The following is a 13,181-nucleotide window of genomic DNA, read 5'->3' on the forward strand; positions in this document are numbered from 1 at the left end:
GGTGGAAGTGCTAATAATCAAAATAGAGATCTTAAATGTAGTTATTGTCCTTGTATATAAGTCAACGGAGGCAAATCATCAGCAGTTTAAATTCCAACTAATGAAAATAGAACACTGCTTAGAAAACCTCACAAATCCAGCCCCAAATATCATCCTTCTTGGGGTCTTCAACCTACAGCACCTGAAATGGAAGACCATAGCTGATACGATTGTATCAGAGAGAATTCCAGGAATTAGCCTAAATGAACAGGCACATGCAAATGATCTGCTACAGATGTGCGACAGGTTTGCCTTAAACCAGCAAATAGTAGAACCAACTAGAAAGGAGAACATGCTGGACCTCATTTTCACTAATAATGATGAATTGATCAGGAACATTATGATTACAAATACCTGTTACTCAGATCACAACTTAATTGAAGTTCTGACTAGCATGGGGAATAGACCTTCAAAACCAGTCCCGATTCCCGATGGAGGAGATTTCAGCAAATTCAACTTCAATAATAAACAGATAAACTGGGAGCAAATAAACCAAGACTTCACACAAATAAGCTGGGAAGAACAGCTAGAAAATGCAAACCTGTACCAGTGCCTGGAAAAAATAAGCCCAGTAGCACTAGAAATATGTTCAAACTGCATACCCCTAAGAAAAAAGAGGAAGAGATGCAGATTGGAACGGGAACATCATTCCCTTTATAGGCGAAGAAAACGATTCGAGGAACAACTTGAGTCGCACCCTATCTCAAGAACGGCGAAGAAGGTTAGGTAGAGAAATAGAAACAATTGAACTAAATCTACAAGAATCATACAAAACCCAGGAGAGACAAAGAGAGCAAAAGGCCATCAGTGAAATAGAGAGAAATCCAAAATATTTTTTCTCCTATGCAAAATCAAGATCAAAAACCACATCTAGTATCGGGCCCCTGCGAAAGGGAGATGGAACTTTCACCGATGACAACAAAGAAATGAGCTAGCTACTGAGGAAGCAGTACGACTGTTTTCAGTGAGCCATTAAACGCACTAAAGATTGATAACCCAAATTAATTTTTCATGGACATGATACCAACATCAAATCATATATCAGACATCACCCTATCCCCACTAGATTTTGAAGAAGCCATAAACAGTATGCCTATGCACTCTGCACCAGGCCCTGACTCTTGGAACTCTATATTCATCAAGAACTGTAAAAAACTGCTTTCGCAGGCCCTTCACATTCTGTGGAGACAAAGCCTAGATACTGGCATTATCCCTGACATATTAAAAACATCAGAGATAGCACCACTCCATAAAGGAGGAAATAGGGCAGAGGCAAAAAATTACAAACCGATAGCACTAACATCGTACATCATAAAAATCTTTGAGAGAGTGCTAAGAAGTAAGATCACAAAATACATGGAATCACAGCATCTCCATAACCCCGGACAACATGGTTTCAGAACAGGGCGCTCTTGCCTATCACAGTTGCTGGACCACTATGACATGGCATTAGATGCCTTGGAAGACAAACAAAATGCTGATGTAATTTACACAGATTTTGCAAAAGCCTTTGACAAATGTGACCATGGTGTTATTGCACATAAAATGCGTTCAAAAGGAATTACTGGAAAAATAGGCCGATGTATCTACAATTTCCTGACTAATAGAACCCAATGTGTAATAGTCAACAAAATAAAATCCGGACCATCAACCGTAAAGAGCTCAGTCCCCCCAGGGTACTGTACTTGCTCCAGTACTTTTTCTCATCCTCATATCGGACATAGACAAGAACACAACCTATAGTACTGTATCATCCTTTGCAGATGACACTAGGATTTTTATGAGAGTAGACAACATAGAGGACATGGCAAACCTCCAATCAGATGTCAATCAGGTCCTTCTATGGTGTTAAACGAAGATAAGTTTCAGCTCATGCGCTACGGAAAAAATGAAAATATAAAAACGGAAACTACGTACAAAACTCAGTCAAATCATAACATAGAATGGAAAGGCAATGTAAAGGATTTGGGTGTACTGATGTCGGAAGACCTTACATTTAAAGAACACAATAAAGTAGCCATCACAACTGCAAGATAAATGATAGGTTGGATAACAAGAACCTTTCACACCAGAGATGCTATATCAATGATGATACTTTTCAAGACGCTAGTGCTCTCTAGAGTGGAATACTGCTGCACAATGACAGCCCCTTTCAAAGCTGGAGAAATTGCTGACCTAGAGAGTGTGCAGAGATCCTTTACTGCTAGAATCCACTCAGTAAAACGCCTAAACTATTGGGACCGACTAAAGAGCCTAAATCTGTACTCTCTTGAGCGCAGGCGGGAGAGATACATAATAATTTACACATGGAAAATAGTAGAGGGGCTGGTCCCAAACCTGCACACAGAAATAACAGCACATGAGACCAGAAGGTATGGCAGGATATGCAGAATACCCCTGTTGAAGAGCAGAGGTGCAACAGGTACTCTGAGAGAAAACTCTATCAACATCAGAGGCCCGAGACTGTTCAACACGCTTCCGCTACACATAAGGGGGCATAACTGGCCGACCCCTCGCAGTGTTCAAGAGAGAACTTGACAAACACCTCCAAAGGATATCTGATCAACCAGGCTGTGACTCATACGTTAGGCTGCGAGCAGCCGCGTTCAACAGCCTGGTTGACCAGTCCAGCAACCTGGTTGACCAGTCCAGCAATCAGGAGGCCTGGTCGACGACCGGGCCGCGGGGTCGCTAAGCCCCGGAATCACCTCAAGGTAACCCCCCTCCCTTTTTGAGTTTGGGTTGTCTTCTCCATATTGGAGGCATTCTGAAGTTCTAGATACATCCTTGCTGGCAGACAAGCCAATGTTCTCACTTGGTGCAGTTTGTCAAACCCACATGCTGGAGTGGTATGAGGTGGTGACCGTGCTGCAGGTGTTTTGCACCTGTCAGTGACTGCCTGTTTGGTACCACTCATTCTCGGGGCTTGGGTTTTGTGCAGCTCCATTCCCAGGTTCCCTGTTGTCGGGAGCACTTGTGGTGGTTGACCTTTATGCCTGTCTGTATTTGGGAACCTGTCCTCAGACCAAGTCCATTCCATCCAGCGGTTGACCCCAAAGATGCATTCATAAATTTTAACATGCTGTTCATTCAAAACGGGAATTTTCTCAAATATAAATGAATATTATTATATATTAGCATTTTGTGGATATTTAGGCATTGGTTATGTTAAGTGTTTAAGTTCTGTTAAGGATTATTTGTATTTGTAGTACATGAGTGAAGCTTTTACAGCATTGTGGTTCGAAAAAAGTGGTCAGCGAAGCACTGACGACGACGCTCTGTCATCACAACTGATGACAGGCATCATCAGTTGAGTCTTGTGTAAACTGTTTTTCATTCATAAACAGGGGGTTTGGCGGGGACAATAGAAAGCACTTTGACCTTTGTTTATGAGGACAGGCTTATTTGTGTGCATTTCCTGGGTTTCCTTGAGCTGAATGGCTTACTGAGGATATATGGGGAACACTCGGCAGGCAGCCAAATACATGGATCTTGGCCTCTGCTGTTGCTGTGTCGATCCACCATCTCAGAGTGGATGGCTTCCGGCGTGGTTGAAATGACTGTCACTTTAACGAGTTTCCCCCCTTTCCAAACCATAAGGAAAACGTGGTTTGCTTCTTCAAGGAGGGTAGCATAAGTTCTTGTCATAATTACAGGGTCCACTCTCTGTCCACTGCATATTCCTACACCTCAATATTTTAGGCCATGCTGGTAAAGAAACTCAATGAGTCTAACCATCTCTTCATAAATCAACCATAATAACTCATTAACTCAATCCTACCAACTTTACAATTTACAATTGCATGGCATAAAGTAACATTAAGAGATCTAATTAACATTCATTTGTTTTTCTTTTTTTATCTATCTCCTTCTGTATTTTATTACTCTTTGTGACAGTCATTTTGAATTTTTCTTATTCGTTGTTAAAATCCAAGTCATTAACATGTTCAAAATGAAATGGGCATATTTACAAAATGCATTTATTATATAAGACCATTTATTATGATACGACATTGATCATCATAGGGCATGTATTATGATAGGGCATTTACTTTGCTTTCAGCAGGTGGAAGTGGCATAGGAAAAGTTATTGGTGGGGTTCAGGTCCTTCCTGCTGGTGCTATAGGACCAGACGGTCGTGCAGCTATCATTCGGGACCCAACACACACGTCGCCAACCGAGCCTGCTGCTCCACCACACGTAGATGGTGTTGTGGGATCAGGGATAGCAACTGCAGCTCACCCATATGCCAAAGTGAAGAAGAATCATCCATATGCTCATGTCAAACTACCAAAGAGTAAGTGGAAATTATTTTGGTTGTTCAAGTCCATGAATAACATTTTCATTTGGAATAGTTAAAATGAACTATCATCATTATCACTGTTTCCTTTGGTGGGGGGGGGGGATAAGGTTGTGAAAAATCCTATTCAACTTAGTGTATAATAGTAGTATATATACAATGTTATTGACCACGTTATGGTTCAGATCCTACCTTCCTGTTCATTTATTTAAGTGACCAAAGACACTGTATCTGTTAAAAAATAAAATATCTGTGTCCAGCTGAGGTTGGAAGCCAGACACTTGGGGCTAGCCTCACCAAACATTGCAGTATGATTGGTCGTTGATGGGGGATAGGGCGCCTGATAGCTGAGTGGACAGCGCTTCGAATTCGTAGTCCTGAAGTTCCGGGTATGATACCCGATGGAGGCGGAGACAAATGGGCAAAGAGTTTCTTTCACTGATGTCCCTGTTACCTAGTAGTAAATAGGTACCTGGCAGTTAGACAGCTGCTACGGGCTGCTTCCTAGCCCTCAAACCGCTAGGAGCCCAAATGGATTTAACACCCCACAGGCGCATCAAAAAAAAAATTCCAATTTTTTTTTCGTCTTATAGAAGTGTTCATTTTTGTTCCCTGATTATGGAAAAAATAACAAAAAAATTGTAGGTGGCATATTTTAGCCGCAATAGGGTGGGGCAGTCTGGCAAAAAAGGGGCGTTGACAGAGCTTTCGCCAGATGAGGTCTACTCCGCTCGAGCTGTCAGGCGGCAGTTGCCACAAATATATTATTACCTAATTATTTCAATATGTCTCTGATTTTTTCTTAGTTTTTTTGCAGTAATATTATTCAATGCAGTGAATTGTGATATATTTATATAATAAAATGTGTGAACCATCGCTGTACTCAAAATTATGGTGTGCATATTAGTGATTCAATTATTATGTTCATAAAACAATAAACAAGTAGTTGTGCTGTTATTACACTATATACACAGGTTATATAACTAACTGAAAACTTAGGTTATATATAAGTATATATACACAGGTTATATATATAAGTATATATACACACAGGTTATATATAAATATCTGCATGTTTTGCTCACCATAACGAACCATTAAGTTGGTATTGAGTCAAAAAGCAACGAGGAGTGACCGCCACACACCAGCCAGCCACTCGCTGCCACTCCCTCCCTCAACAACACCTCACTCGCCCTCATTCTCCTTCCACAATGCTGTTTGTGCATTTATTCACTATACACAGACGTTATATCTAAGTATTTACATGTTTTGTTCACCATAACTGCACATCTAAGCTTGTATGGTGAGTAAAGGCACAAAGACGTAGCTACTCACACAGTCAGCTGGTGGCGGCCGCCCTCAAGGCCAGACGCACTAATATTTTTCCTCCAGCAATATTGTTTGTGGTGTTATTATGCTATATACATACATTATATATAGGTATCTACCTGTTTTATTCACCATACCTGTACACATAAGCCGGTTGGGAGTCAGTCGGCCGAGCGGACAGCACACTGGACTTGTGATCCTGTGGTCCCGGGTTCGATCCCGGGCACCGGCAAGAAACAATGGGCAGAGTTTCTTTCACCCTATGCCCCTGTTACCTAGCAGTAAAATAGGTACCTGGGTGTTAGTCAGCTGTCACGGGCTGCTTCCTGGGGGTGGAGGCCTGGTCGAGGACCGGGCCGCGGGGACACTAAAGCCCTGAAATCATCTCAAAATAACCTGATGATAAATAAGCTGGTATGGTGCCCAAAGACCATAGTGGCCACCAGTAAACAGCATGATAAGTCGTGCAGACGATGCACTTCCCTCACCAAAATGGCAGCTCCCAACCTACTCCTATTGCTGTTATTACCCTCTATACACACGTTATATATAAGTATCTACATATGTGTTCACCATAGCGAACCACTAAGCTGGTATGGTGAGTGCAGTCAATAAATGGTGGCCACACACAGTCAGAAGACGGCGCCACCACCCTCCCTCCCACAGCATTACTCCTCCCTCCATGGAGCACAGCACTAAATATCACCACAATCCTGCTATTATCAGAATCCTGGTCAGTTTTATCACAGTCAGGGGGGTCTTCTGTAATACTATCATCACTAAATAATAGCAGGAACATATTTATTATGGCATTTGTAGGCGATGCTGTGGTCACAAGCTGAACAGCGGTGCTGTGAGCTCATGCAGCGTGCATCAGCCTTGGTGGCTTGCTCAATACTGAAGCTCTCACACCCAAGAATGTTGGCCTGGATTTTTTTTCTAGGTGGCATCTGACAACTATCGGTCATGGCTGCACTATAGCTGCCCCTATCCCAGGTGGGGCGTTTAAATTATAGCGCTAGACACGAAATCATATATATATGACATGCGCGGTTTCGGTTTTGTCACTGAAAGCATATATATATGATTTGCCCTGTTTAAGGGCTAGGTGTGTGTAACAAAAAGGAGGCCTGGTCGAGGACCGGGCCGCTGGGACGCTAAGCCCCGAAATCATCTCAAGATAACCTCATCTCAAGATAATCTCATCTCAAGATAACTTCAAGAAGATGGTTATAGGTGGGTCAGGGGTCGACCTCCTTTCTCCTCTTTGCATGAAATGGCAAATGATACTAAATTACAATGTCTCTAAATTCCAGGCTCCTTCCTTACTAAGATTCATCCAGTGTATTATTTTCTACATGATGGTTAAATGTTGGGGCGTCCCCAGATGAAGAGAAACCTGACTGTAGTATACTGGTTAAGGCACACAAGTACCATCAGTACTCACCTAGTTGTACTCACCTAGTTGTGTTTGCGGGGGTTGAGCTCTGGCTCTTTGGTCCCGCCTCTCAACCGTCAATCAACAGGTGTACAGATTCCTGAGCCTATCGGGCTCTGTCATATCTACACTTGAAACTGTGTATGGAGTGAGCCTCCACCACATCACCCCCTAATGCATTCCATTTGTCAACCACTCTGACACTAAAAAAGTTCTTAATCAGTGTGCGTGTGTGTGCTTGACAGGATAATACATAAAGTTGAAAATATTTGTTTCTTATGTAGTTTATTGATGAAGATGCTGTATAGTGAATGTGGGTTAGAGTAATGATGGCCATGTCTTCATTTAGTAGAGGGTTACAGTAATGTAGATACAGCATGAAGGGAGAACCCTTTATGTAGAGGGTTACAGTAATGAAGATACAGTGTGTAATGAAAGTGGTTACAGTGAAGATGGCTGTGTTTAGTGTAGATAGTTACAGTGATAAAAGTGGTGTGGAATGAAAATTGTTACAGTGATGAAGACAGTGCAATTACCTGATAAAAGTTACAGGAGTAGAGCTATGCTCATGGTGTCTGGTCTTCTCAGTAAACTGTTCTATGATGCGTTGAAACTGCTGATGGTTTTGGCATCCACCACCTTCTCACTTGCCTTTTTCCAAGTGTTTACAACTCTGTTTACAAGTGAGACCTTTCTTACATTTTTCTCGACACCTTTGTTGTCTGAGCTTGACTCTGTGACCTCTTGTTTGCAAAGTTGCAAGCTTCAAAAAAATTCATCTTTGTCTATTTTATTGATTCCTGTTTCTATTTTTTACAAAGTGATCATATCGCCTCTTTTTCCTCTTGTTTTCTAGCCTTAGCATGCTTGATGCGAAGGCTAGAATATAATAGTATAATTTTCTATTATACAGTACTATTATCTTCTGTCTGGATTATTTTGAATAATCCTCTTATTCCATCCTCTCATCATAGTTCGTGTTCTTAAGTTCCGGGAGCCATTTAATAGCACGTACAGTATTTTGCACTCTTTCTAATTTGTTTGTGCTCCTTGAGATATGGGCACCACACCACTACTGTATCTTCCAATTTTGATCTCAAAGAAATCACATTAACATGATGTATCATTGAGAAAATCAGTAGAAACCATGGTGAGGCTTTGAACCTACACACTTGGTACTCCCTAGGATACACCTTAACTAAGTCGGCCATGACAATTACAATTATTAAACAGTTAATGAACTCCGAAGCACTAGGAGGCTGTTTATAACAATAACAACAGTTGATTGGGAAGTTTTCATGCCTGTAAATGGTTTAATAAATGCAACCAAAGCCGTCAAAGATCGAGGAAAGATGAACACGTTCGTAAGTACTGTACTTGCATAACTGCTTTGTGAATCTGTCCCCAGAAGTCCACCCACCCAAGAACCAGAAACTCACCCATCCAAGAACCAGAAGCCCACCCACCCATGAACCAGAAACTCACCCATCCAAGAACCAGAAGCCCACCTACCCAAGAACCAGAAGCCCACCCACCCAAGAACCAGAAACTCACCCATCCAAGAACCAGAAACGCACCCATCCAAGAACCAGAAACTCACCCATCCAAGAACCAGAAACTCACCCACCCAAGAACCAGAAACTCACCCACCCAAGAACCAGAAACTCACCCACCCAAGAACCAGAAACTCACCCATCCAAGAACCAGAAACTCACCCACCCAAGACCCAGAAACTCACCCATCCAAGAACCAGAAACTCACCCACCCAAGAACCAGAAACTCACCCACCCAAGAACCAGAAACTCACCCACCCAAGAACCAGAAACTCACCCATCCAAGAACCAGAAACTCACCCACCCAAGAACCAGAAATTCACCCACCCAAGAACCAGAAACTCACCCATCCAAGAACCAGAAACTCACCCACCCAAGAACCAGAAACTCACCCACCCAAGAACCAGAAGCCCACACACCCAAGAACCAGAAGCCCACCCACCCAAGAACCAGAAACTCACCCACCCAAGAACCAGAAGCCCACCCACCCAAGAACCAGAAGCCCACCCACCCAAGAACCAGAAGCCCACCCACCCAAGAACCAGAAGCCCACCCACCCAAGAACCAGAAGCCCACCCACCCAAGAACCAGAAGCCCACCAACCCAAGAACCAGAAACTCACCCATCCAAGAACCAGAAACTCACCCACCCAAGAACCAGAAACTCACCCACCCAAGAACCGGAAACTCACCCACCCAAGAACCAGACACTCACCAACCCAAGAACCAGACACTCACCAACCCAAGAACCAGACACTCACCAACCCAAGAACCAGAAACTCACCCACCCAAGAACCAGAAACTCACCCACCCAAGAACCAGAAACTCACCCACCCAAGACCCAGAAACTCACCCATCCAAGAACCAGAAACTCACCCACCCAAGAACCAGAAACTCACCCACCCAAGAACCAGAAGCCCACCCACCCAAGAACCAGAAACTCACCCATCCAAGAACCAGAAACTCACCCACCCAAGAACCAGAAACTCACCCACCCAAGAACCAGAAGCCCACCCACCCAAGAACCAGAAACTCACCCACCCAAGAACCAGAAACTCACCCACCCAAGAACCAGAAACTCACCCACCCAAGAACCAGAAACTCACCCACCCAAGAACCAGAAGCCCACCCACCCAAGAACCAGAAACTCACCCACCCAAGAACCAGAAGCCCACCCACCCAAGAACCAGAAACTCACCCACCCAAGAACCAGAAGCCCACCCATCCAAGAACCAGAAGCCCACCCTCCCAACAGCCAGAAAGGTTGTTGTGCTCCTCCGTGCACCCAACAACCAAAAACCAACCCATCTACCCATCCCAAAATATGCTTGAAGGCTTAACCACTATTTCAAACTATGTGCCCCACCCACCCGAATCTCAGAGAGGAATTGATAAATACCTGTGATGCATTCTTGTTTATTTAGTATTGTATATTGATGTTTTCTGTGAGGAGTCATTTGGTTCAGGTGGTCATTTTGTTTGTTTGCAGGCTTCTCCTTCTTTTGTGGCATCCAGACTCCTCTTCAGGATGGGTCCATTGGTTGTGGATGGTTGGTTAGGTTTGGGGGTGTGTCATGTGTTGTGTCCAGTGGTGGCTTTACACCGCCAACTGTGAGCCGCTGGGTTTGTGTTGGTGGACACTCTCTGGGGTGAATCTGGTTTCTTTGGTTTCCTGTTCAAGGGCTCATGTGTGCCATGAAGTTCTGCCTCCCTGCGGTCTACCATTGTGCCCATGATGTTAAAAAGTACTGTATGCTGCTCTTGCCGCAGTTTTTAGCGACATGTCTTGGGTAGGGTACTTATCTATGGGTAGTTAGCTTCAGGGAGCCTCCGGGGCTCACCCAGAAAATGGTGTTTCATTGCATTCAATGCTGGTTTTTTATGAATTTTTTATTTATGTTTTTCAGAGGATCATCCATACGCTAAGGTAGTCCGTGATGATTCTGAGGATCCAGAAACGGACACTGATAATTACGATGATCCTAAAGCCATTACCAAAGACAAGAGGTTAGTGATGACCGTTATCTACATATCTACGTTATCTACATTAGTATCACATAATATATAGCCAAAGGTTTTCCTTTCAAATGGATTCTAAGTAGAATTGTACTCAAAAGGTGTACAGTGATACCTTCAACATCTGAACATCCAGGTAGCAAATCCATCTAAATAACAGATTGATTTTGTTACCAAATTGCCAGTATATGGTTGCTACACTGCCACAGCTACTTGCCAAGCTGTGGCAGTGGCACCAGATGTAGACATTTCATTACTGCATACTTAATGATTGATTTTATCTACTGATTTGCTTGGTTATAGTAGCATTTGATGTTCCTTGTTACCATCTCATGGCATGCACCTCAGACGACAACAAAGGGGTTTACTGCCTCAGCTGCAGTGTCAGTAGCTTTTGTCACTTGTTTCTTTTCTGTCTTCCACTCATCATCTTCCAGCTATTTGACTGGAAGGAAAGAGTAAAATATACGAACATCTGTTTAAACGTGTGCAAAAATTAATATACTGTAATGTGAATTATTTCAGATGTATGCATCAAACAAATGTGTTTGTAGAAATATGTAATTGAAATGCATGAAGTAAATTGACATTTGAGAGAAGAGAAGTGATTAGTTGACATTCCAACAGTTCTGGATGGGACTCGGAAGGAGGTTATGAACCTGCTCCTCCAGTACCAGAGAAAAGGTTTGATATAGAAGAGGAGTCGGTTACTACTGCTGGTCCTCCAGACAGCGGGCTAATGACAACTTCAATAACCTCTGCATCCTCGGGTAAGGGCCCATCTTCACCGCGATCACCACACCTCAATGCCCGATCATCTGTGTCTGGTTCTGCACCCTCGCCGACTTCTCCACATAGCATAGGAGCCATCTCGGACCGACCTCCATCTACAGAAATCCAGGCAGCCTTAGCCATCTCGGGACGAACACCAGCCAACGAAGAGATGCCCTATATGACGCCTCCATTACATCATGTAAGTTTTAACACGAGACTCGCACTAAGCTTTAAATTAATAGAGACCTCTGTCTAGGGAATATCCCCGATTTTCTCTTTTATTATTTGTAATTTATTCAATCAGTTCTTGCACTTTAGTACTATGAAATTGTTCCTGCACCCACATTGAAATTTAGATAATACATCTTTTTAAATTACTGCTACTGCTGATATATGTGTAGATAATGACATTCTTGCATTGTTAGATGACAGATAAACAGTATATATAGAGTAGTTGAAAGTTTTGTTGATATATAAATAAAAGCGCTGATGACAGTGAATGTAAACAAGGGAAAGTAATGGTAGTGAATGTAAACAAGGGAAAGTAATGGTAGTGAATGTAAACCAAGGGAAAGTAATCGTAGTGAATGTAAACAAGGGAAAGTAATGGTAGTGAATGTAAACAAGGGAAAGTAATGGTAGTGAATGTAAACAAGGGAAAGTAATGGTAGTGAATGTAAACAAGGGAAAGTAATGGTAGTGGGGATAGAATGTAACATTAAAGTTCTAGTAAACAGAGAAGTTCTGAAATAGCTGATCAGTCTAAATGCTGTACTTGGGATCTGCAAATATTAAAAAGAGGGCTGAGAGTGAGTTGAGAGTGAGCCTGGAAGGAGAGTGGTCGCGACGGTGAAAGCCCCAGTAAGGGGAGAAGTTTGAGGGGGTTATACGTTTATGAGCTGCGTGAAGTAGTGGTAGTGCTGTGCCTTACGTACTACACTGCTGCTGCTGCTGTGCGTGATGCTAGTGTGGCGAGAGCACTCTGTACGCATGAGACACTGGTGTGAGTGAGATGTGGGTGTGGTGTGAAGTGTACGGGTGAGACTGGTGTGGATGAGATGTGGGTGTGGTGTGAACTATGTATGGATGAGACACTAGTGTGGATGAGATGTAGGTGTGGTGTGAACTATGTATGGATGAGACGCTGGTGTGGATGAGATGTGGGTGTGGTGTGAAGTGTACGGGTGAGACTGGTGTGGATGAGATGTGGGTGTGGTGTGAACTATGTACGGATGAGACACTAGTGTGGATGAGATGTGGGTGTGGTGTGAACTATGTACGGATGAGACACTAGTGTGGATGAGATGTGGGTGTGGTGTGAACTATGTATGGATGAGACACTGGTGTGGATGAGATGTGGGTGTGGTGTGAACTATGTATGGATGAGACACTGGTGTGGATGAGATGTGGGTGTGGTGTGAACTATGTATGGATGAGACACTGGTGTGGATGAGATGTGGGTGTGGTGTGAACTATGTATGGATGAGACACTGGTGTGGATGAGATGTGGGTGTGGTGTGAACTATGTATGGATGAGACACTGGTGTGGATGAGATGTGGGTGTGGTGTGAACTATGTATGGATGAGACACTGGTGTGTGGCGTGAATATAACAAATCACAAGTTAGAGCTGTAGACATGATACTCTTGAGATGTGTTTTTGGTCTTATGAGGATAGGGAAGAAAGTGTTATGAAGAAGTGGAGTACACAAGATAATTAATAATACGGTTAAA

General features: G+C 43.1%; 1 protein-coding gene across 3 annotated transcripts in view; it reads left to right on the forward strand.

Annotated features, from left to right (window-relative positions):
• Positions 1-13,181, forward strand: part of LOC123760120 (uncharacterized) — a 109,736-nt gene that overhangs the window by 49,160 nt on the left and 47,395 nt on the right. For 2 of the 3 annotated variants that reach the window (XM_045745612.2, XM_069325436.1), the window contains exons 5-7: positions 4,103-4,336; positions 10,566-10,665; positions 11,302-11,647. In XM_045745612.2, the coding sequence (XP_045601568.2) occupies positions 4,103-4,336; positions 10,566-10,665; positions 11,302-11,647 (680 nt within the window). The remainder of the gene's footprint in view (positions 1-4,102; positions 4,337-10,565; positions 10,666-11,301; positions 11,648-13,181) is intronic. The other variant, XM_069325435.1, reaches the window with a different exon arrangement.

The sequence above is a fragment of the Procambarus clarkii genome, chromosome 16 (genome assembly GCF_040958095.1).
Source record: "Procambarus clarkii isolate CNS0578487 chromosome 16, FALCON_Pclarkii_2.0, whole genome shotgun sequence".
Classification (NCBI taxonomy): Eukaryota; Metazoa; Arthropoda; class Malacostraca; order Decapoda; family Cambaridae; genus Procambarus; species Procambarus clarkii.